The sequence below is a fragment of the Phyllopteryx taeniolatus genome, chromosome 11 (assembly GCF_024500385.1).
Source record: "Phyllopteryx taeniolatus isolate TA_2022b chromosome 11, UOR_Ptae_1.2, whole genome shotgun sequence".
In the NCBI taxonomy this organism is placed as follows: domain Eukaryota; kingdom Metazoa; phylum Chordata; class Actinopteri; order Syngnathiformes; family Syngnathidae; genus Phyllopteryx; species Phyllopteryx taeniolatus.
The window spans coordinates 12023098-12048783 of NC_084512.1; the positions used below are offsets into that span (position 1 = coordinate 12023098).

General features: G+C 42.4%; 1 protein-coding gene and 1 long non-coding RNA gene across 7 annotated transcripts in view; one reads left to right on the forward strand and one right to left on the reverse strand.

Annotated features, from left to right (window-relative positions):
* The window catches only part of macrod2 (mono-ADP ribosylhydrolase 2), a 487683-nt gene that overhangs the window by 305808 nt on the left and 156189 nt on the right, over positions 1–25686 (forward strand). For all 4 annotated transcript variants that reach the window (XM_061790567.1, XM_061790571.1, XM_061790569.1 and 1 more), the window contains exon 6: positions 3440–3561. In XM_061790567.1, coding sequence (XP_061646551.1) covers positions 3440–3561 — 122 coding nt within the window. The remainder of the gene's footprint in view (positions 1–3439; positions 3562–25686) is intronic.
* Positions 3779–9368, reverse strand: LOC133486012 (uncharacterized). Of its 3 annotated transcripts, none has more exons than XR_009790884.1 (4): positions 7922–9368; positions 5945–7809; positions 4668–5845; positions 3779–4581 (listed from the first exon to the last, which is right to left on the reverse strand). It is a non-coding gene; the product is annotated as an uncharacterized LOC133486012 (long non-coding RNA). The 3 variants fall into 3 exon arrangements; XR_009790885.1 differs by having other exon boundaries at positions 4668–4818; positions 4942–5845; positions 5945–9368; XR_009790883.1 differs by having other exon boundaries at positions 5945–9368.

Sequence of the window (25686 nt, forward strand, 5' to 3'; positions counted from 1 at the left end):
GATGATAGTGATCGCTGATATTGAGTACATAAAGTGTTATCGCACCCCAAGAATTCCGGCAATAAGGAACATTCAGTTGTTGTCACACTACAGTAGATGTTATAAAAATGTCTTTGGGGATTAAGCAAAGCAGCAGCCTCAAAGTCATAATAGCAAAGTGAAAATAAAAGATTGATTAGACCGTGAAGTGCCAATCCTACTCTAAAATAGCACAGCACTTCTCAGTTCTAAATGAAGCCTGGATATTTTTTTTTTTTTTTTTGTTGCTAAGAAAGTGGTGTCTTTGAAGTGTACATGTCCCCTCAGTAGACAGCTGAGGAATATTTTAGTAGGAATGTCTAAGATGATCACGCACCACAGTTGGTGTGTTTTGAGGTCATTTCATGTCCAGTCCATCGCCTAAAATCCAGACTTAGCAGAGAGCCGTTGTCACGAGTGACATCTCAGCTCGATCAGTTTCTCTTTCTGTCGTTCTGCTGGAAACAGGATCAAAAAGCGTCAATTCCTTTTTCACCATTTGGCATTCAAGAAATAATTGACGGGGAAAAAACAAGTCTGATAAATGGATGTGTGTCTATGTAAATGTTAGCAGATCTATGTGACCAAAATATAGGCTTTATCCTGTATTATTTTTGCATTTAGATTTTTTGTATATTTCCATATTTGACTGGTGTGTACACTCTCTCTCTCTCTCTCTCTCTCTCTCTCTCTCTCTCTCTCTCTCTATATATATATATATATATATATAAAACATATGGTTAGAGCGTCAGCCTCACAGTTCTGAGGACGCGGGTTCAATCCCCGGCCCCGCCTGTGTGGAGTTTGCATGTTCTCCCCGTGCCTGCGTGGGTTTTCTCCGGGCACTCCGGTTTCCTCCCACATTCCAAAAACATGCATTAATTGGAGACTCTAAATTGCCCGTAGGCAATGGCTGTGTGAAGTTGGTGGATATTGGCAGGAACTGGAACACGCTGTCGTATACGCCGATCCAGAGAATCCCAAATGGTGGCCATGCAAGAACTGGGATGTTTTCAGCTTCCAGGAATTGTGTACAGATCCTTGCAACATGGGGCCGTGCATTATCATGCTGCAACATGAGGTGATGGTCGTGGATGAATGGCACAACAATGGGCCACAGGATCTCGTCACGGTATCTCTGTGCATTCAGAATGTCATCAAAAAAATGCACCTGTGTTCGTTGGCCATAACATACGCCTGGCCATACCATAACCCCACCGCCATCATGGGCCACTCGATCCACAACGTTGACATCAGCAAACCTGTCTACCATCTGCCCTGAACAGTGAAAACCGGGTCGTTGTCGGTTACGACGACGAACTGCATTCAGGTCGAGACCCCGATGAGGACGACGAGGATGCAGATGAGCTTCCCTGAGACGGTTTTTGACAGTTTGTGCAGAAATTCTTTGGTTATGCAAACCGATTGTTGCAGCAGCTGTCCAGGTGGATGGTCTCAGACGATCTTGGAGGTGAACTTGCTGGATGTGGAGGTCCTGTGCTGGTGTGGTTACATGTGGTCTGCGGTTGTGAGGCCAGTTGGATCTACTGCCAAATTGTCTGAAACGCCTTTGGAGACGGCTTATGGTAGAGAAATTAACATTCAATTCACGGGCAACAGCTCTGGTGGACATTTCTGAAGTCAGCATGCCAATTGCACGCTCCCACAGAACTTGCGACATCTATGGCATTGCGCTGTGTGATAAAACTACACATTTCAGAGTGGCCTTTTATTGTGGCCAGCCTATGGCACACCTGTGCAATAATCATGCTTTCTAATCAGCATCTTGATATGCCACACCTGTGAGGTGGAATGGATTATCTCGACAAAGGAGAAATGCTCACTAACACAGATTTAGACAAATTTGTGAACAATATTTGAGGGAAAAGGTATTTTGTGTATGTAGAAAATGTTTTAGATCCTGGAGTCCAGCTCATGAAAAATAGGAGCAAAAACAGAAGTATTGCCTTTATATTTTTGTTCAGTGTATAATAGGGGTGCAACAACACCTACTGTATCTGTATCGAGCCGTTCAATACAGTGATACAGTGGTGTACCGAACTGTGACAACTGTATCGAACAATTCAATTTTATATTTACTTCTCAATTTCTGACAGTGAGGATCTGCGCTTGACCACTCATTGTGGACTGCAGATCCACTCAACTCCCCCCACAAATGCTTTGTTTAGGATGGAGCCTTACCTTTATAGCTTAAGGTATCCAGGAACTGCACTGTAAAAAAGTCATACCCTCAAGTTCTGTCATGCTGAAGGGCTGAGAGTTCATTCCTGATTGATTTTTTTAAAGGGATGCTAAAGCAACTGCCAAAGCGTTTGGGAGAGCTAAAGAAACAGGTGTCCTTCTTGTAATGCCTCTCTTTGGTTACCAAGTGAAGTATACCTTTCACTTTCCACACTCGGCTGCATAAATATTTATCTGGTTTGCATTTGCTGCGGATACAAGTGGAGACATTGGTACAGATGAGATAAGGAATCTACATTTTTATTAATTTATAGTTTTAGGCGCTTGCCCACACTCATATTTTAATGTTGCTGTTCATTTTAGTGAAGAAGTTCACAGATCTTGTACTAATAACTAAATACCACATCTACCATTATAACTGTGGCTCTGAACAAAAATGACATACTCTAGGTGCTTTTGTATTGAAACCAAAGTTCAACAAAGCAAGGATCACCCAAACCTGTTTTAACTCGTCCATTTCCACTGTTTTTAATCATTTAATGAGATTAAGCATCCTGACAATCCTGAGAATTTTTTATTTTATTTTACTGAAAAGAAAGCAATCTGTAAATTTGTGTTATTTAAAGTGGTCCGTTGTTTATAAAGTTGTTCTAATCCATCAAAACTATGAGTACTTTTGTTGTCTGATTTAGATTGTACCACCTTTCTAGTATTATCTGGCAATATTGTTATTCTGTGTTGTTCAAAATTGAGAAGAGGAGTCAAGCAGAATTGGTTGGGGATAGTGCTTGGGTCAATTTATTGTTTCAATCCTTTTATTCCATGTGATCTTTGGTATCATTGGATTAAGCTGTTTCATACTATTGTTCTGTCCAGGCTATATCCTATATTAAATTTATGATGAACAAGTACAGACAATACAGGCTAACATTGGCTATTTGGCTAGATTGCATAAAAACACATTGTAATTCAATGTATTGACTACAAATAAATATTTTCTAACTATATAGGTGTTTAGGACTACATCAGTTATAGGTGTTGTACTGTACCAGGTTGCTGTTCTTGGCATTATGCTTGGAGGTTTTAGCAGCCCGCTGAGAGATGTTATAGTCTCTTAGTCGTACACTACATGCTGCTTTAGAACTACTGCCAACCATGTAACCTTGCTAGAGGTGTCTGGTGTTTAAAATAAGCTTTGTGTTTTGTCCCTTTCGGATAGTTGTGATCCACACTGTGGGTCCAGTGGCCAGAGGTCATGTGGGCCCCACCGAGACCAGTGACCTCACTTCCTGCTACCAGAACTCCCTCGGGCTGGTGAAGGAGTATGGCTTGAGCACTGTGGTGAGTAGAGACATATTTTTTAATAGAAATCTTGACTTTGAGTAAGCCGGGCCTTCAGTGAATAAGACTTATTTATTTCATCAAATGAAAGGTATACAAACAAAACAATTTAGTATTATAGCAATATAGCATTGAGTATAGTTCCATAAAAGATACACTTATTGAAACGACTTTTTTATTTATTTATTTATTTATTTTTATTTTTGGGGGGGAAAAAGTAACAGTGAATACAACAAAATGGTCTGTAGGCTACGTATTGTTGTTCCATAAAAGATACACTTATTGAAAGGACTTTATTATTATTATTTTTTTTTTTTTTTTTGGGGGGGGGGAAAAAGTAACAGTGAATACAACAAAATGGTCTGTAGGCTACGTATTGTTGTCATTAAATGAAAGCAACATCTTAGGTTCCCATTCATTATTACTGTCAACAAGGTTACAGTTCCACCCCCTTTAGTTTGTCTCTGTTGTCAGTGTTTTAAAACTGCTAGGGCGTTTCTAGTGGAACAGGATCAGCGCATGGGTAGGACACTGCATTCCCGTAAATTGCCGCACAGGTATCGTCTGATACTGCCTCGGAAACCAAAATTCTGGGTGAACCTCAACCCCCATCCTGCATCAATACCTTACACACAGAACACAGAGCTGATAAAAGCAGAAAAAAGCTGGTTTGGATGATGAATTTGTATGGGGCTAAAAATAGCTTCTCTAAACAGTGTCGTTCAAGTTTGTTTCTATTTCAAATTTTAAAAATATGTTTTTCAGTATGCAGTACTTTTTCATTTCAAATGTTTTGTCACGGAGCGTAGTAGGATGTGAATTGGAGCAAGAGCAGACTGAGGCGGAGGGAGTAGATTGAGAATGGTTCATTGTAGGTTGGCACAGGGTAAGGATATCCACGGCGAGGTGGCGGGCCGTCGGGAACAAGGAAGCGAGCAGGAAGCGGGAACATGAGCAGGTGGTGTGGCTTGGCGGCGTGGCTGGAGCGGTCAGCGAGACGGGGAAGTCACGGTAGGAACACTGGAGACGGAGAAGAACACAATCGGGTGAGTACAGATGCGGGTTGTAGGATCATACAACTGAAACCACCTTCCCCGGAGCCGTACATCCAGGATGCGTGATACCGTGAAGGCCGGATGGTTGTCGAGGACACAGAGGAGGGGGTACGACTGGAGGGTTAAGAGCACTGGTAGAGACAGGCTTGAGCTGGGACACATGAAACGTGGGATGGATCTGGAGAGACTGGGGCAGCTTCAACTGTACACAGGTGGATTGATGACTTGGTGACAGGAAAAGGTCCAGTGAAGCGCGGCGCAATCTTACGTGACTCGGTTTGGAGAGGGAGGTCCCGGGACGAGAGCCACACCCTATCTGACCCACCTTGTATGCAGATGTAGGGGAGCGATGGAGATCCCCCAGCTACTTATTCTTCTCCGCCAACCGAGTTAAAGCAGCCCTGACGTCCTTCCACACTGACTGGACACGTTGGAGATGCTCCCTCACCGTGGGAACCGCCACATAATGCTCCTGGTTCTTCAATAAAAGAGGTTGGAAACTGTAACATGCCATGAAAGGGGACATACCTGTGGCGGTGAGGGAGTTGTGGGCATATTCAAGCCACGGGAGGAAGGTGCACCAGGAGGCAGGATGGCGAGCAGTGACGCAGCGAAGAGCGGATTCCAGGTTTTGATTTGCTCGCTCCGTCCGGCCGTTGGTTTGGGGGTGGTAGCCGGAAGACAAACTGGCTGCTGCGCCCACTGCCTTACAGAACTCTTTCCAGACCTGGGATGAGAACTGAGGACCTCGGTCCGATACAATGTCAACAGAACACGTGGAGGACAAGAAGGATAGTAGTCTCAAAAGCAGAGGGCAATTTGGGAAGAGGTACATAGTGAACATACTTGGAGAAGCGGTCAATAAGAGTGAGGATGACGGTGTTACCTTCAGATGGAAGTAGGCCGGTGACAAAGTCCAGGGAAACCGCTCGGAATGGGTAAGGGGCACAGCAGGGGCACAGCAGTCCAGCTGCGGGGTTGATGAACCTTACCTCGGGCACAGATGGAGCAGTCTAGGACAAACTCACGGGTGTCCTTGGCTAGACTGGGCCACCAGAAGTGTTGCTGGATAAAATGGATGGTGCGGATAATGCCGAGATGACAGGTAAGCTTGGAGTTGTGGACCCACTGAAGGACGTCAGAGTGTGCAGAATTGGGTACGAACAGTCGGTTGGGAGGTTTTTGTTGTTGTGTATTTCGTTCATCTTTGGAGACATTACACGACTCACCTACAGAAGGGAAGACTTGCTAACCATCAAGGAGGCTATTCCGGACTTTCTTTCACCAACTTTCGCAAATCTGCTCAGTTTTTTCCCTGAGTTACTCACCGGAGCAGCGACCACAGTCTTTGGTGCATGGAGGCAGAGGCGGCGCCACAGAGGGAAGCGAGCTGGCATCCAGGTGAAGCTCCGTAAGAGAGGATACAGACTGGCGTTTCCGTCCACCCACCTCGCGAATCTACGCTCCCTACCCAACAAAATGAACAAGCTTCATCTCCTGATAAACACCAGTAAAGACTTCAGACGTTCTGCCACGACCACGTGCTTTATGGAGACTTGGCTTTGTGATGGCGCCGTCATGCTTCCCGGCTTCCATCTTCACAGGGCAGACCGCGACATGGGATCATCGGGGAAAACAAAAGGCGGCGGGATATGCTTCAAAATCAAAGAAAAATGGTGTACGGACATCACGGAGCTCAGCATACACTGCAGCCCACATTTAGAGTCGCTGTGTTTTAACTGTAAGCCATTCTACTCGCCTCGTGAGTTCACATCATTCATTCTCGCTGGTGTCGACATTCCGCTTCAAGCTAACACAAACGCCGCACTGCTAATGATCGCCAAACAAGTAAACGAAATTGGAAAAAAACACCTGGACTCACCCCTCATTATTCTCGGGGACTTTAACAAAGCTAAACTCAACCACGAACTCCCTAAATACAAGCAGCACATCGACTGTCCTACCAGGGCAAATAACATTTTGGACCACTGCTATACTACGCTAAATAACGCATACCGTGCCAAACCTCGTGCAGCACTAAGCTCGTCTGATCACTGCTTAATTCACTTAATACCGACATACAGGCAATAACTTAAATGCGCGAAGCCTACAGTGAAAATAGTGAAAAAGTGGACCAATGAAGCAAAGATGGAACTTCAGTGGAGCGGCTGGAGCTGTGGTGCGGCCGACAAAACCTGGAGCTGAACACGCTTAAGACTGATTGTGGACTCAACCGTCGAGACCTTCAAGTTCCTGGGAATTACAGTCTCTCAGGACCTGAAGCGGGCGATCAATATCAACTCCGTCCTCAAAAAGGCCCAGCAGAGTATGTACTTCCTGCGGCGTCTGAGAAAGCACGGCCTGCCACAAGAGCTGCTGAGGCAGTTCTACACAGCGGTCATCGAATCAGTCCTGTGTTCTTCCATCACAGTCTGGTTTGTTGCTGCTACAAAAAATGTCATGCAGGAACAGTCATTCGGGAGGCAGAGCTTTGGGAGGTGTTGGTTTGGCTCACCACGATGCTCTCAGGTCGTGGTGAGCCCAGTCTTTTGGTTTGAGAGTGCAGGTGGAAATGAAGTGGCCAGGGTGTCCACAATAGATGCAAAGTCGCTGAGTAAAGCGGCGCTGTCGTTCCTGAGGGTCTAACCGGGTCCTGCCTAGTTCCATAGGTTCTTCTGGTCGAGTGGGGGGTGAAGAGGAGGCAACAGGGGGTTCAGTGTGTGGCGGAGTCGTTGGAGGGGGGGGGGGGGGGGGGGGCAGCCATGGTCAGTGGAGCGAAGCTATGTGTCTTAACTCGCCGCTCGCTCTCTCTCTCTCGGAGGCGGCTGGCAAGTTTAATGGCTAATGCAATCAGGTTCTCGAGGGAGGTGTGTTCGTCCCTGGTCGGGAGCGAGTCCTTAAGTTGTTCGGACAAAAACGTTCCCCTTAACGCTGCGTCGTCCCACCCGCATTCACTCACGAGTAGCCGTAAACCGATGGAGTAGGAAGCCACGGAACTCGAACCTTGGGTGAGAGCTTGGAGACGCCGAGTGCCTTCCCTACCCTTAACGGGGTGATCAAAACTTTTTTGAGTTCTGCCATAAAAGAGTCTCCTGAGGTGATTACCGGGGAGGAATTATGCCAAAGCGCAGTAGCATGGCTTTGGCAGCGTGGCTGGAGAGGTCAGCGAGACGGGGAAGGCACGGAAGGAACACTGGAGACGGGAAGAACACAATCGGATGAGTACAGATGCGGGTTGTAGGATCATACAATCGTATCACAAAAACCTGGGATTACGACAGTCGGCCGGTGAGTCCGAAACATACGTCAATACTCAGGCGAAGGCTGTAGAACTGGACAGGCTTTAAATGCAGGTAGTAATCAGTGCTGCTTGAAGAGAGGTGTGGTGCATAGGTGCTGCTGATTGCTAGGGAGACAGAGGGGGAGAGGGAGAGACAAGGCACACGGCGCCACCCAAGCTCCAAAAGAGGAACTGCAGGGCATGGATCGTGACATGTTTTACTTCTCTGAATTCTGGCTGCTTTAAATGATCGAATGGCAATACAACCCACAGTTAGCTGTATCATACCATTTGCAGACTAACCTATTTTGAAAGATTTTGACTTACTCAGTGGGGGTAAACAAATCAGTCTCTTTCTGAAAATACCCACAAATCCCATTTTAGTGTCACCCTATGGCCCCCTCAACCTCATCAGAATCTAATCAATGGAAGTACTTGCCAGCATAGATGGGGGACACTGATTAGTGCCAGTTTCATTAAAGATGATTGTGACAAATTCCTACACTGATGATGAATTATTGTGGCCGTGATACTCACTCCAGGTAGCAATTAAGTCGATGTTGACAGAAAGAGTTGTGTGCTTTTCGTGTTATATCAAAATAAGCCCTGTGACTGCTACTATTTAGAAGTATCTGTGCTTAGGCAGAATTTACACTGCAGGTATCGTACCCAATTCGAATATATCGTGTATATCTGTGTCTATTCATCTTGGGCGAGTTAAGTCAAGGCCCAGGTCAAGTTACTTTATTAATGCAGTCTTACCTGTAGTATCTGGTTTCCCTAGAGAGAAAAGACCAATAAGGTCAAACAAGAAAATTATTGGTCAAGTTTTCTAACCTGTATGGATGTACATGTGTACTGTATGTACACTGTAAAAAACTGAATGTACTTACTTTGAACATGTACTTTGGTTGCACATGATTAAATTGTGTTAAACTAACTATATTATTTGCTTATTTTAAAGGAAAAGAGGGGATAATTACATCAGTTTACTACATTTTAATCATGTGCAACCGAAAATTAAAAACTTTTTTTCTATGCATTTATGTATGTATGACACCTCAAGATAATGCACTCCAATTCAACATTACTTCATAACACAACTACTATAATCATCATGTAGTATAACATCCAAATTTTAGCATAAACCCGAAAGAGACTACATTAGTCTGTTTACTATGTAGTCTACATAGCAAGTCCGCCATCCATCAGATCACAACAGCCACTAGTACAGCACACGCGTTTGTAATGCTACTAATGTCGTTAAATACGGTATGTCCATGTTTTTGGAGAGCACCACTTTAAACAAACTGTCAACGGTTCTTGTTGGGGAAGAAAAAAAAAAAAAGTTTATGTACTGTTGTTGGGATCGGACAAGGCTGAATTTATTCCGTAACGAGGATGTTAATCATTATCATTTGAAGTGTGTTTATGTCACCCATAGTTCGTTGAATGTGTATCTTACATTCATGTTGCGCGTTGATAAAATGAATCCGTGACTTTGACTTTTGTGCGATACGGTAACGTCCCAGTCAGTTCTGTCGACTGAAAAGCTAAAGTAAGCATTACTTGGCTTCTCGCCGGGATATGCCAGTGTGCTCTTCCTGATAATTACGCGATAAATTCTCCCTCTTCGCCATGTGGAAAGAGTCTCTGTTTACTTAAGAGACTCATCAGCACGGCTGAACCGGCTCTGTATTCTTTTTCTAATTTAATTCAAACATACAGTATATGCCATGTAATCATGTAAGTGGTGCAATTTAAGATTTGTAGGTAGAGGGGATACATATGTACTCTTCATCATAAAGCCCCATTGCACCACCAGCAAACACTGCACCAATCCTTGCTTTGTTTATTTTCTCAATTTTTTCTTTACCAGTCCTATTTCTTCATTTATTTTTATAATATTACATATTTGCAAGAAGCAGAGGTTCTGTTTTTACTCACAGCCGTCTGGATCCTGTTTAATGTATTTATACAGCTGTTATGCATTGAGAATGCCTTGAGTGAAAACAGTGGTGCTCTGTGATTGACTGGCCTTGTACGATGAGCCTAGTCATTACGTTGTCATAGCCGCAGCCCTTTCCGTTAAGCTGCAAGGGCACCACTGCACCAGCATTCATTCATTCACAAGGAAAAGGGGTAATGGGTGTTTCTGTGCTTGTGCAAAAATGTCGGTTTTATTGATTTGAACTGACTTGATATGCAAGAGGTACAACAAGAGAGGCTGCTGTGATAGATACATTTTTGGTTAACCAAGAGCACAACATTTATTCTTATTATAATTGATTTCTTAATTTTAATGAAGGCAAGCCCTTACAGTTTGTGAGGGAAAAAAGCCAAGTAATTCCTATCTCGGTTGATCCACAAAGTAGAGAATGGATAGGGTAGACCGGCAAGGTGGGGGTTGGCTACATTTTGGAAACCTAGACGGCTTGGCTGCCTAATGGGGATTCCAGGGCATTACAAAGGAATATGAGTCAAAACAAGGCCTAACACAAAATAAACTTCAGCATGAAAGATTAAAACTAGGCAGAGCTAGTCGTTAATCCCTTTTCTTAAGGCCCAAAGCCATCCTTCAGGCCATCAAACAAGTATGTGTACCGGAGTTGCAATCTTCAAGTCCAAATCTTCTCCTGACTGTAGCGTGTCAGGACAGAGAAGGAAATGCCAGTGCATTACACAGTTGAAAATGGATTTCCTTTACCTCTGGGCAGCTCAGTGTGTATGACTGAACAATTGCTCAGATGCCCTAAAGACAGAAATTAGTTTGAAGAGTTGTTCCTGTCTCCAAAGTAATGTTACACTTATAGCTATTCCTGTCCTAGAGGTGTCCGTTCTTTAGTCGTACACTTATCACTAGTCCCCAGTTATGGGTCATGTATCTCTTAAATCACAATATAGTTGGGCTGAGGGCCACACAAGAAATACAAAATTGTTTTCTGAAAATTTAAAAACATTTAACACCTGCTTGAGGGGAGATGTACATGTTTTGTGTATTTCTCATTACCCCTGGTGTTTTGGAATTTATATGAATATGATGCAGTTCTCCATCTCAGGAAGAGGTGATTTTCTGATGAGAATTGACAACAATCCAAAAGTTGAAAGCTATCTGGAATAGTGCAGGCTTTAACATCTTCAATATGTGTCAGTTTCAGGATTAATATCATGTTGATATTGCCTGCTGTCTTGTGTCTCCTGAATCATTTGGCTTTAGTGCATATATATGTCCGGACGTATGCAAATCCTGTGTAGATGCAGAAAAACACACAATTCTTTCAACCTTGAGGCATCCTGTGCGTGTGTGAGAGAGTGAGTGTCAGTGATGCTCTATGTGCATTTCTTCTCTGCTTTAGGAGAACTGTTATGCTTCAGTTCAATGCCTTTCTCCATTGCTGTGGCTGAAAGAGCAGCAGTCTGTCACAGCTCCCTGGGCTCTGACTGACCACAACCCACAGCCTGGATGTCAGTGTTGCAGAGTTGGCTCTGCAATATTGCATGGTGGAGTTAGGAGGGGGCTGTGCAGCCTGTAAGTAGGTTTAGTGCTGCATATTGTCAAACAGCCCCCTCATCTGCTCAGTGCTTGTCACTCAACATTATTTGCCTGCAAAGAAACCTGAAGCTTTGAAAAAGTAGTTGTACATGTACATTTCAGGGTAACAGATTATATATTTTAATAAAAGTCACGCCTTGCTGGTCGATACGAGTGAGGAATTTAACTGCCTGAGCCATGATGTATTAAAAGGCATGGCCGCTTACCATGTTTCTAGCTTGGGGCCCAGTTGTTGTCGTTGAGACTGATCTGGTGCCAGTTGCTGCTTTGTTCGGTAGCATTTTACAGGCTCCTAATAGTTTGCTGGAAAGGGTGGCCACTTACCTCCATTTTCTTCAGCAGATTGGTAGTAGATTGTGACAAATCCTACCTCTACCGGAAAGATGAGGGTCTTCCAGCCATTCTGGGATGCTTCAGATGCCCAGTCAGAATATTTGTTTTTCTTCCTCTCTTTAGTTTAGCCTTTTCAACCCCATGGAGCTGTCGACTCCACAACATAAGACATCTTTGCTTTTGTAGGCCACAGGAACATATCTGGCTGGAGTGTTGTCGCCACTTTTTCCTGGGGAAACACGAGCTTTTTATCAATGTCCACTTCCAATTTTCAATGTCAAGCAGCATGCTTGCATGCTTTGGTGTTGTTTTGTGCTCTTGAGGTTGGTCTGCTGGTACAAAATATAGGAAGTGGGCCTTTTCTGCTGATGTATCTTGGAGATATGTAGCTGTTTGTTGTTCTCTTCTCCTGTGTTCATGTCAGCTCACTAGTTCTTGGTTCTGTTGCCAAGTATAGCACACTTGGGTGAGACTTGTAGGGTGCCCTGAAAGGATATGCTGATTGGATGCAGGTGCTTGAAACAAGGGGGGGGGGGGGGGGGGGTTCTCAGTACCACAGTTTGTTTTGGGGGGAAGCTAAATCATTTGTGGCTCTGATGACCAAACTCAAACGCGCTTCCTCCATCTGCCAGATGGCACGCCAGCTGAGCTTTTTCTTTTCTAGGCTTCCCTGCCTAGCCATTGAGACGGTTTTGACATTTCGTTCTGCCTCCTCCTGACTTTCTCAACTACAAGCCCTCTCCTGCACTGATGTTGCTTTGTGCCGCAGAGGAGCTTTAGGGATGAGCCCGAGACATTCTCTCTCATGTTGGATTTGGCCAACCACATCTCTGAAGTGAACAGCAGATTTGGCAGTTTGGGATGTGACAATATCTATATCTCACGGTTCGGTTTTACCACAGTATTAATCTCACGGTACAATAAGTATTGCGATATTGTGTTCTGGCTAGAGGTTCACGGTACAGGTGGAGCAAAGAGGCGAAACTAAGAGAACCGGAAAACCTCTTTTTCTTGCGCTTCTTCTTCTTGGCTCTTGCCGAGTCCTTCTCAATAGTTTTTAGTAGTTTTCTGACAGGTTTTGTGGAAAAAGACAGCTTCAAATCATATATTATCGTGCACTTCTATCCCCGTCCATCAAATGTTTACATTCATATACTCTACTTACAAATCAGTATTATTGCCGTAGCAATAATATTTGCTCACAATAACAAAATTGTGCATTGAGAATTTGTCTGTTCAATAATTTAGCAGTCGTTAAGGTATTGTCATATATACTTTTTTATATATTATTAGAAATTGGAACAGTGTGTGACTGGTTAGTACATCTGCCTCGCAGTTCTGAGGACCGTGGTTCAAATCCCTGCCCCCCCCCCTGTGTGGAGTTTGCATGTTCCCCCCGTGCCTGCGTGGGTTTCCTCCGGGTACTCCGTTTTCTTCCCACATCCCAAAAACATGCATGGTAGGTTGATTGAAAACTCTAAATTGCCTGTAGGTGTGAACGTGAGTGTGAATGTTTTTTTGTTTATGTGTCCTGGCGACCAGTTCAGGGTGTACCTCGCCTCTCGCCTGAAGATAGCTGGGATAGGCTCCAGCACGGCCGCGACCCTAGTGAGGATAAGCGGTACAGAAAATGGATGAATGGATATTAGAAATTGGATACTGCCTACTAACAGTGATTTCTTTACTTGAGTCAAGTGAAGTCATAAACGCAGGAGCAATCTTAAAGGCATCCTTAGTTTATTTTCCTCTGCTTAGCGATATTGGAGGAGGATTTATATTTCTGAGCAGCCTCTGTAATATGTTTTCATTTAAAATGTGGACATTTCATTTGAAGAGATGGAAGTATGTCAGATTTATTTTTGCATTGATATCTGTATTTGTATGGCGTCAACCTTTTTCAATGTTTCATTTTTGGGACTACTGTAATGTATTGGCGAAGGGATATATTATAATGGGGAGTCGGAATCGTTATTCTCTCTCTGTGTGATGTTCTTTCATGCACGACTTTCGACTTGAGATAAACACTAAAGAGTGCTGCTTTACAATATGCTTAAATAATTTGGCATATCATCACTTCGATGGGAGTGGTGGTGGCGGGCCGTGGAGGGCCGGCTAGTTTGGCTTCCCGGTATGCAGCTTCGCGAAGTGGAGGTCCACTAGCAGCCAATGCCGGCCTTTGGGTCAGCGTTTGCTGGGACGGAGGCCGGCGCGAACAACATGGCGCCTCTTGCTTAATCGATTGCGACTTGATGCTCAGACCGGCATAGCGGCTACGTTGTAACCTTGGGAGGGACTCTGGGCACCGAGTTGCATCTGCATCCCTCCCAACGCAGCCTTTTGGTCACGTGGGCCAGTCAGCCAATCAGTGTATTTTTTGTGACGTACCCACATGGTCACATGGGTTATACGTCCAATCGGGTGCTTTTATACTCTTAATGAAGAAGTGGAGTGTTGTAGTCTGGCTGTAACAGCCTGGCTAAGCGGTGTGGCTGCATATAACTGGCCCAAAACTAAATTTTAAACACAACAGCACATTATTTTATACCGAGACAAGGCCACTACGATATCGAGGCACTTTTAATTTTGCGATATTGCAGTATCGTGAATATTGTTACATCTCTAGTATTAATTAGTTAAATTATCATATTCAATTCATTGAATTCTCTGAGGAAAGTAATGTAACACAGTTTTGTGTGTGTACAAATGCATGTTTGTGCGCATATCAGTGTGTTATCGCCTATTCGCCTATGTAGATAAATTCTAAAAATGCTCTTTTCTGAGTAGAGTCAGGCCTATGGGGAGGAGCGGTCCTCTCTGAAGAGCTTGCTCTTGCTGTACATGGGAGTGAGGACACAGTTAATGCAGGTCCCATGTCTTGTTTAGTTACGGAAGGCTGCTCATATTCTCCCCTGGAAGCAAATGTAGCATCTGTCAGGTAGCAACTGAGTGACTGACTGTGTGGAGGGGGATGCCACCATCTGGAAGCCATTCAGCCTCTGACTTTGTTTTGTTTAAAAGACCACATCAATTCACCTCTTTGAATTTTACCTTTTAGAATAAAAGAATAGGCGGGTGTTTTTTTCATTTTCCTTAGCCTTGTATTTAGTCATTAGGGAGTCTTAAGTTGAGACATTCTAACAATGATTCTCATCCCAAGATGTTTCATAAAGGTACAGCAAGAGTTATTGATGAGCAATGATTTTGTGAGCTAACTGAGTCTCTTTTTGTCTAATTTGATGCTGACAAGCTACAATTTTATGCTGTGTGAAAATATCTGTCATGAAGCGGTGAAGTGCAGTAGGCTGGCAGCTGTCAGTGTGGACAGTGACAGGGTCACAGACTGCATTTAGAGCCCTTCTCTCTGACTCTCAGGCAGCCCTGGAAGTGTTCTGTAGTCGCAACATATTGGCGTTGAAGAGATCCAACAGGGAAGCCACAAATTGTTGAGAAAAATCCTAAAAGCCAAGCGGATTGGAGATGAATGGTGTTGAATGAATCATAGGATTAGCTGCTCCTCTCTGTGGGCTTCTTCGAAGACTACGAGGAGTATTAATGCCCATTCATTTTACCCAGAATGCATTCCCACAAACAATTTTGTACAGTGACACATGCATGTGCAAACCCTGCTTGACGATGGCAGCCACTATGAGACAATCTTCTTAAGACAGGGACAGCATAGAAATGAAGTTTCAGAAGTTCAAGGGCCTTTTTTTGTCGGGGACATGTTGACAGTAATGCTAAACTACACAAACAGTTTTCATTAAACCTGGTGGAGGGGTAGTGCATGTTCAGCTCTAGAAGGAAATTGGAATAGAGATTTTCAAAATTATATTACAAAATTTTGCCTTGCGACCAGGAGTTAACTGTGTGTTAATAAAACAGTGATCTCTGTCTTTTCTTTTTGAATTCATAATAAAAGACAATTAATTAGCATCAATAATAGTAGGAATAGGAATAGTAAGCAATGAAATTACTTCATTATTCTGTGTGCCATGGAATGGCACAAGTGACAACAAATCAGACATAATTATTTGCTTTGTGATATGATGCATTGTGGTTTACTCTTAATGTCTGTATTTAAAGTATTTCAAGAAGGGAAGTATTTTGCCATTTTGACCACACTGTCCATCCACGAAGATCCATAGGTGAACAGAAGGTCTCACTCTAATTAGTGGGGAATTAACAGGATGTCATTGCTGTATCACGACTGAGGTGGTTGTCTTGCTAAGTGGTTATTAACCAGTCCGCTTTGAAGCCAATCAGCCAGCCATTGCTTGTGACCCACTTCCACATACAGTACCTGTATGCATCAGCAGAAGGTTAATTAGACTGAAGCTTCCAAAAGGTCACAGTGCCATTTAAATTAGTCATTGCTATTTGTCTGATCTGAATCACGAGCAACACTGGGCCAATTAGATCAAATTACACTGATAGTAGTTGGGGTGGCCTGCCAGTCTACGTTAAAGACCATGGGAGCAAGGACGCAACCTCCCTAGCAGCAGGAGGAGATTCAGCTTCACATCTGGTTGAAGGAACCAGCACCACATAACATCATCGTCCCTTGACATTCCCTTCACTCCAGCGAGAACTGCAGTACTTTTTATGAGGTGAAAGATTGGGATATGTAAAATTTTCAACCACCTCGGAAGGGGTAATGAGAGTTGATGGGAATCGAAACGGTAATCTCTTGATTCTCTGTGTAGACTGGATTTACAGTATGTGAGCATCCAATGCCTTGATTACAAGCAGAGGAAGCAAAGAGCAATCACCAGTGAGATGAGATCTGCCTCGAACAATGGCCACTCTACCAGTTTACTCTACAAAGGGGAAATGGCAGCATTCCTGTTTTAGACTAATGGGCTGTGACAATAATAAAGATGCTTCAAATAATTTAAGTACCAAAGCACAGTCAAGCAGAGGAAGACTGAAGCTCGGGAATCAAACTGCGTTCACTAAATATTTTTTTTCCTCTGCTGCCGGCTGTGCAGAGCTCCTGGAGACGTTGTTCTGAATTTCTATAAGGCTCATATCCCTTGGTGGGGCCATCTGAGAATTCAACCGACAGCTCGTACCCAACTGAGGGACTATCAGAGGAAGTTGTTGATTAAACAGATGTCGCTTCTACTATACGTCACGAGACAAGAATGCCACAACAAGCATGCATAAATTAAAGACACTGTACCTGAAGAATGCAGGCCACACAGTAGAACAAAAGACATTTCTATCTTTGTATCTGCTCCACAGCAGGAAAGAGAAAGTCACTCTTCTTCTCCCACACTTTGACTTCTTATAAGAATTATAGCAGAAGTTCTTGTTTTACATCCTTATTTCTTACCGGTAATTGCAATGTAAAAGGATTGCACCCCAAAGTGCTGTATGTGGGCATCTGTAAAAGGACACTTCATGTATTCTATTGCGTTCTCAGCTTAGTAATGCGACGCGCACCTCAAAGAATCCTAGGTTATCAGTGTTGTGTGTTCCGCTTCATTTAAGACTGGTTCTCTTCTAGTCGCCTTAGGTCCGTTTTAATCAAACTTGAGCTCTTATGTCCCTTTGGCATGATTGATTTGGTCAGGTGGGAGCACAATAACCACACTCGGGTGCAGACTAAATCAACCTCGTCAGAGGGCAACGAGAAGAGGTGATCTCAGGACAGTTCCAAAAGAACTTGGCATGAATGATGAGAAAACCATCCACCCTTCATTCACTCCAGTTGACAAATGAACAAATATTTGACCCTAAAAAGCATAATCATGATGTAACTTAAGACAATAAACAGATAAAACTGGTACCTTGTATGTAGTTAATGTCATCATTTATGCCCAAGCAGTATATTATTTTAGAGCATAAAGGTTAATTGCTGGTGTACTTTATGTCCAATATAATAATGTTATCTTCCATCCATCCATTTTTCTGAACTGCTTCTCTTTACTAGGGTCTTGAGTAACCTGGAGCCTATCCCAACTGACTTTGGATAAGAAGTTGAGTACACCGTAGACTGGTTGTCGGCCAATCGCAGGGGACATATAGACAAACAGCTATTCACACTAATTTAGTCTTCAACCCTTAGGAGTATCATTTTGGGGGGAATGTAGAAGGAACCCGGAGTGCCCGGAGAAACCCCACGCAAAAACAGGTGGAACCCAGAGTACCTCCACACAGGAAGACTGGAACCCAGAGTACCTCAGAACTGTGAGGTGGATGTTCTAACCCAATGATCACCAACCTTTTTGAAACTGAGAGTTACTTATTGGGTAGTGATTAATGCGAAGGGCTACCACTTTGATACACACTTCTGAAACAACAAATTTGCCCAAATTACCTTTAATAACATGTTATTATTATATATTATTATTAATAATTATATTCATTTATGTGAGACACTGATCATGTTAATGGTTTCTCATAATAATTAGAAAACAGATAAATGTCAATATGTAACACTTTATTTCTATATATCTGTGGCAGTGTTTAAAGTTTCAAATAATTACTTCTACAACATATCTAGAAAATCACAATGTCCCATGACTGGTGAGTAATTTGTTGAACAGGCCCACAAGCACCACGTTAGTGTCCCCTGTTCTAACCACTCGCCATAACTTTATCAACAAAGGACAATTTCTCGCTGCTCTATGTTGTTTATTACAGTTTCACTCAATGCTACATACAGCAAACCTTCATTCTTACTTCCACTGCTGACCAATAATAGAAAAGAACTGTTATTTGGCTTATTGTGCATTTTGAAAGGGAACGTAAACTACAAATGTGAAAGCACCCTAATTTTCAATGCAAGCTGTTTGACGTGAATGATCTTGATATTATAAGCTTAACATGTTAGCTTTAATCGCCCCCTGCCAGTTTACCACATGAATGAGTCTTACATGCAAGACTTCTTGCAGCTTTCATTTGAGACTTTTGTGAAGCCTGGCGTTGAACCCAACCTCACACTTGCCAGGGCCATGTCCATGAAACTGGAATTTCCTGGTGTATCACAAGGATTCATTTCAACAAGCCTGCACCCAATTATCCTTGAATCATAGTGTCCGCTTTAACAGATGTGTTTTGTCGGGGTAGAAGGTCTGTTAACTATGTTTTGACACACTGGGGACATTCTGTCTTCCTTTGGCTGTACACGTGGAATGTTTTCATTAGACAAAATCAAAGAGAATCTTCAATCAAGATGAATGCCACTTATGTTTTTCTGTTAAAAGCTTCTACACTTAATAAGCAGCAAAAAGGGGTATGGCATCACAGGACATTCCATTAAAACATTTAAAGACACTTTAATGTGATGCATGTCTGTTTCAAATTCTGGTGCTTTCCCACCATTTTTATAGTTGTTACTTGCCTATTAGACATGAAAATTAAAAGCATGCATGCCTAATTATATCATCTACTCAGACTAATATTAAAACAATGGATTTGCTACATATATTTAATTGTATTTATTTATTTATGTGTTTGTTTGTTTGTTTGTTTATTACTGGTACCGTACCTTGATGCATACGGTCATGGCCAAGGACATTGGCACCGCCTGTGCTTCAGTCAGATATTGCACCACTTCTCCCAGAAAACTTTTGTTTGCATAGAGAAAATAAAAAATCTGATCATTCCACACAGAACTCCAAAAATGGACTCAATGAAATTATTGACACCTTATCGAAATTTAAAGCAATTGTATTGCAAGCATGCAATGCTCCTTTACTTTATAATTAAAAACACCTGTGGCAAGTAACAGGTGCTGACAATTTAGAAATCACACTTGCTAATTGAACTTTATGACCCTTGAAACCCTAATCTTCAACGGGGGGCATAGACATGGCCATCAGTCGAGGGTGGCCATGGCCTGGCCAGACATTAGGTCACGCATCTTACAGCAGGACTATGGCCCAAAGCACACTTCCAAAAATACCTAAAAGTGGCTGAAAGAGCTGGTAAAACTGCCACAAAAATTTTTAATTTGACACACCACATAGAAGAATGTTGTTAACAAGTCTGCCAAATTTGAGCAAATCATGAAAAATAGAGCCCACCCTCTAGCCGCAGGTTTGTGTGGACGTGTCCACTGAGTGTGCTCTGTGGACTTTTCAGCTGGTAGTCGTACATGCCTGTGGCTCCTTGCGGCCCAGGCAGCCGCAAGTTGACTGTCATTGTGTCTATTAAACTGTCAACTTTCCCTGATGCGTTGCTGTTATGTGGATGCACACATGACACAAAACCAAGTGAGGTAGCGACTTATTGTATGATCCGACGCTGTACTGGCGAGCTCATTACCTCATTATCCTACTAGCTAAATATCTCGTTAGCTCACGAGCTAGTTAATGTACAGTTATCGTTCCCTGAAGTATCTCCCTTGTTAGGGCCCCCGTACCAGACCATAGGAGGTTACTCGAGCCCCTGGAAGACTGGCGCGGCGCGGGGAGCTGTTCGATTACTCGCTGCCTCTCTACGCACTGTGCTGCGAATGGGTGCACCCAATAGAGACACTGTAGCCCAAAAAACAAAACATTAGTATTTTTTCAGGTTGTTTACATAGGTTCATTGCCAATTGCATGCTGTAGTGGTAGAAAAATTGCCCAAGTTATATCTAATAAGGAACCAGTAATTGTGCAGAAAAGCCACTGTATGGACTAAGGGCACTTCATACTAATATAGTAGGGGAGGTCTGACTAATACCAGAGGCCTACCTGCGTCATCTTGCCTTGTTGTAGCCCCACCCAAAAAATCTGATCAACTGAGAAAGTGACAAACAATTTAATGCAATAGCTCAGCAGTTCCGTACTAAAATGTTCCCAGTTTGCACATTTTCAGCACTTAATATGTATATTTCATGTATTTAGGAAAAAAAATCACAAAAATGAGTTTCCTGGCTCTGGAAGACAAAGCCCTAAAGACTTTTAAAGTGACCAGCAATGAGTCCAGATCAAAATCCCATAGAACACCTTTGAAGCGATCTCAAAACAGCCATTGGAAAGAGTCACCCTTCAAAACTGAGAAACCTGGAGCACTGGGGCAAAATTCCAGCAGAGAGGTGGAAGAAACTTGTTGATGGTCGTTGGAACCTTTTGATTTCAGTTATTTTTTTTCCCCCAAAGGGTGTATGACCAAATATTAACGTGAATATCAAATCATTTGTAATTGGTACAATTTTCAGGGAAATGTGGTGCATTATCTGGCGGAAGCACAGGGGTGCCATTGTTTTTGGCCATGACTGTAGCTGTCCTCTGCAAAAGGTAAACAGAGCAGAATTGTACTTTGTTTGTGTTTTGCAAAACAACGCACAAGGAATACTAACAAGGATGCCGCTAAGATGTGGGGCAATGTGAAAAAAAACATCATTTTCGGCCACACCAGTTATCCCCTCAATCTTTAAATAAGATTTTCACAGCCTCAATCATACATGACCCCTGAGAATCATTATCATTGACCTCCCCCATACAACAGCCATGAATTTAGATAACAGGTATTGAGAGCGTTGGTGTACTTTGTACTTCACATTTGGTGTAAGTTGTATGTTTACAAATTCACATTCATCCATATGACACATCCATCCATCCATTTTCCATACCGTTTCACATATCCATCGTAAATATACTTAGAGAATGACATTTCTGTTGTTGTTTTTATCTTGTGGAGTCAGCTCCTAATCATTAATATTACAATTTGAAAATCAAAGCCAACTATGAGACAACTCTGGCTATTAAGACTTACATTTATATACTTTTTATTTGTTTATTTTTTCATGTTATCAAAACCCCAACAGTCTCGCTACACGCTCCAGTGATGATTTTAATCAGACACACCATTGTTTATGCTCTCTGTGTATTTTTTTTAATTACAATGCTATTACCTTCACATGTACCTTTGGAGCTTTTCTGCCATTGTTATCTCCCAAGGTCACAGCTAATGAGGGCTGACACACTGTGCCTGGCTGGAGCTGACTGACTCTCACTTTTAAACTGTCTCAATGCAGACCTACTCAGCAATTCAAGGCTGCCTTACTCAGGCTATGTGGAGATATTGCAGCAGTTATGCTGTAAAACTACTTTGTGTTTCTGTAGACTGAATAGGTTTAAGCGACATAGGTTTAAGTTGCTTGTTTTGGATAAGTGGTACGGAAAATGAATGAATGAATGAATTTATTCATATACATCCACCCATCCATCCATTTTCTTAGCCGCTTCTTCTCACTAGGGTCGCGGGCATGCTGGAGCCTATCCCAGCTATCATCGGGCAGAAGGCGGGGTACACCCTGCACTGGTTGCCAGCCAATCGCAGGGCACATACAAACAAACAACCATTCGCACACACATTCACACCTACGGGCAATTTAGAGTTGTCAATTAACCTACCATGCAGGTTTTTGGGATGTGGGAGGAAACCGGAGTACCCAGAGAAAACCCACGCAGGCACGGGGAGAACATGCAAACTCCACACAGGCGGGGCCGGGGATTGAACCCCAGCCCTCAGAACTGTGAGGCAGACGCTCTAACCAGTCGCACACCGTGCCGCCTATTCATATACAGTCATTAAAAAAAGTCATTTCCAAGACAAAAAGTGTTTTCCATTAAAAATGTTTTGACAAGCTTAAATCCCATTCAAGATAAGCTATAAATTCTTCGACTGTGATCTAACACCGTAGTCAATTGACAGGTACTGTATATAATAATCAAGGCTAATCCGAGCTGCTCATTCCTGCCTCTTAATCTTTGCTCGCTCTTCCTTTTGCACACTCAACTTTGTGGCTACTGTTGTGGCTAGCTCCTGGCTCATTGGTGTAGTATGTCTTGCTGGAATCATACTGAAATTACAAAATCAATAGTCTGTATAACTGTAGTGTTGGGCACGGCATTGGGAAATTCTCGAGTTTAAATCCAGTTCAATCCTATTGTATATTCTCCTTGGTTCTCTTAACACTCTTCAAAAGTTGATTGCTTTTCGCTCTTTAATGTCTCTTGACAGTTCATCCTTAAAGTTTATGGCAGAAATTTTAATCATGAGTTTTCCCCAAAATTGTGGTTGCATTTCAAATTGTATGGCATTTGGGACATGGGTACGCCTATATAATACAGTGAACCCTCGCTACTTCGCGGTTCGACTATCGCTGATTCACAACTTCGCGGGGTTTTTAAATTATATATATGGACATTATTTACAATACAGTACCCATCTTTATTTTTGTATTTAATTTTAATTGTTCCTGCTAAGTAGTGTGCAATAATGTGATATCCTATGATATGATTATCCTATGAATAATATGATAGAGAGGGTTTTAAAAGGTCAAAATACACGTTACATAATTAAATCAATATGGTTTCTCTACTTCGCGGAAATTCGCTTATCGCGCCCAGTCCTGGAACCAAACTCCCGCAATAAACGAGGGTTCACTGTAGTGCAAAACATTTTGCAGCTGGTTTACACCTGACACCTGATGTTGAATAAATTTCAAGGTAATATGTAAAACAAACATTATTATTAGTCTTAAATTGATATAAAGTTGACTGACTATACTTATCATTTCGAGTGATTTGGCAGATTAATTGTTGCTTTCATTTTTAGCCTTGTCGTAAATGTCACATTCACATTTCGTGAGTGATGCTGTGACTAAGTATAGTGTTATTAAATCCAAATCAAGCTTTATGTATCACATACAAATGAGCCTGTAAAATGCAAATATTTAGTCAACACACAATGTTAAATGAAGAGACTCCTGCAGAAAAGCAAGGGGTATATTTGCACACAGTGTGGGATGCCAGATAACCTCCTCATCTCACCCAGCTTAATATCTAATGTCACATCGAGACACCCCTGATAATAGCATCAGGCATGAAATAGATTCTAGGCCTTTCTCATTTTGTGTCTAAGGTTTTTCTCAGGAGAGCAACCAGCGTGAGATGGAGAGTGTAGGATGGTGCATAGTAAGTGTGTCTGATAGTATTATTATTATTATGTATTTATTTTTTTTTAAGAAAAAGTTTGTACCACACATCCACATACATCATCTCCACTTAATGGCCTGTGATCGTGGTGTCTTTTGTGTGGATTGCATAATTCTTTGTTTGTATATGTCGACCTGTAGTTGTATGATGGCCTGCACTTACGCACTCGTCTGTACTGACCTCTCTAGGGGACAGACAATTTGAATATGGAACAAGCAGTTCATCAGATAATTATCTTGACACAAGGTTGTCTTTTTTTATCTGGACTCAGCACACCTAATTCCCCCTGCAATTAAAAAAAGAAAAAAAAACAAGCACACTGTAGTATTTTTCAATCAGTTATCCAGTGACGAAGCCCTTATGATCAAATTAAAGAGGAATGACTTGAGATAAGTGTACACAGATCATTTTGCCTTAATCAAGGCCATTATGAGTGTAGAATGTGAGGCATTATTTGCCCTGTACCCGCTGTTCACTGCAAGGTACAAGGCAACAAGGAATGTGTGTCGATCTGGCACAGATCAGGTATAATGACCTCAACAATAGCCTCTTACTGAGCTTTAATTATGAGCTAGATTAATACTAACTATGATTCTCTGTTTTTGAACCCTCCCTTCATTAATTATAAAGACGCCTTGTAGAAAAAGTGTAATCTGTGATCCCTATGATGATGTACATTTTCACATCTACCAATTTGTTTTGTACTGTCGAAACATGAGCCATCATTGCTCCAAAGTGAAGTTCTGCTCCAAAAACATGTGATGTATTTGGTACAGAGAAAATGGTTGTTCCAGTTTTAGTAACTAATTAATGCTTTATCAATATTAATGGTGAACTCCACATTTAGAAAATTGTAATTAGCTGCATTATCCTCTGGCCATTTGTGGAAAAAGTTATCTGTATAGTTCAAATAAAGCTCCGGCAACAACTCTCGTTTCTGACCAAGTGGTGAAATCTGCAGCTGTGACAAGGAAGTCATTGCCGGGCCAAACAGCAGATGAGGAGCCTACTCAGCATGCACTGCTTTTTATTCTGCTTGAAAAATAGAATGTGCTGGATAGATGGTGTCATAATTCACGGGAGCCACCTGGTGATTCCCTCAGCAGCATTGCTGTTTCCCTTCCGCCAGCTGCTCCCTGTACTCCCAATCAATCGATAGTGCCGCTACAATTCACCGTGACCTTGAGCGACGTGTCCCTTCTCTTTGGTCGGAATGTTTTTGGGCCTTGTCTCCCTAGCCATTCCTCCTCATTTAGAGACACACCTGTGCTCAGACCAAGATCATTATGCAGAGCAGCTTTGGAAATGTGCAGGATTTAAGGAACATTTCATACTCATAGATTTTCCCTTTAATGCCAACTTTTCTTCCCTCAACCATCCATTGCCTACCAGTTGTGCTCTCTTATTAGCACTATTATATAGTGTTTAAATAGGCGGGTATAAAGTAATTGCTCTGTCAATAATGTCCTGATTATCACATCTCTAAAAGATTATCCTGAGTCATTATCCTGTGGGTTTTTTTTTTTTTTCCTTACCCGATCGGCTCAATAAACGACCTGGGCTTTCAATCGTAAATGTTAAACCTGTTCAGTATTTACGATTGCAAATTCTTGGTGTGGCCAACACCGACGACAGCCAAGCCACAAACTCTGTGATTTTTTTTTTTACATGGAACGGAACGATGGCCAATTAAATAGCGACCTGAAGCGTGTTCCGTTGCTGGACACAAATACCTAGAGGTTAACTGGTTCTGTTGACTGTTTGTATAAGATTTCTGCCAAGTCATTGAGATGTTTAGCAGGTATACTTTTTTTGCTTGTATTTTCTGGCAGTCTGTATGTCCTGTGGCAACATGCTGCTTCTCACAGATTTGTCTTAGCACTACGACAGACTTCTGGTTTGACGGAAAAGACAATTGTCTGTGGACATATTACACACATGGAAAAAAGTTGTTGTTATCCCTCT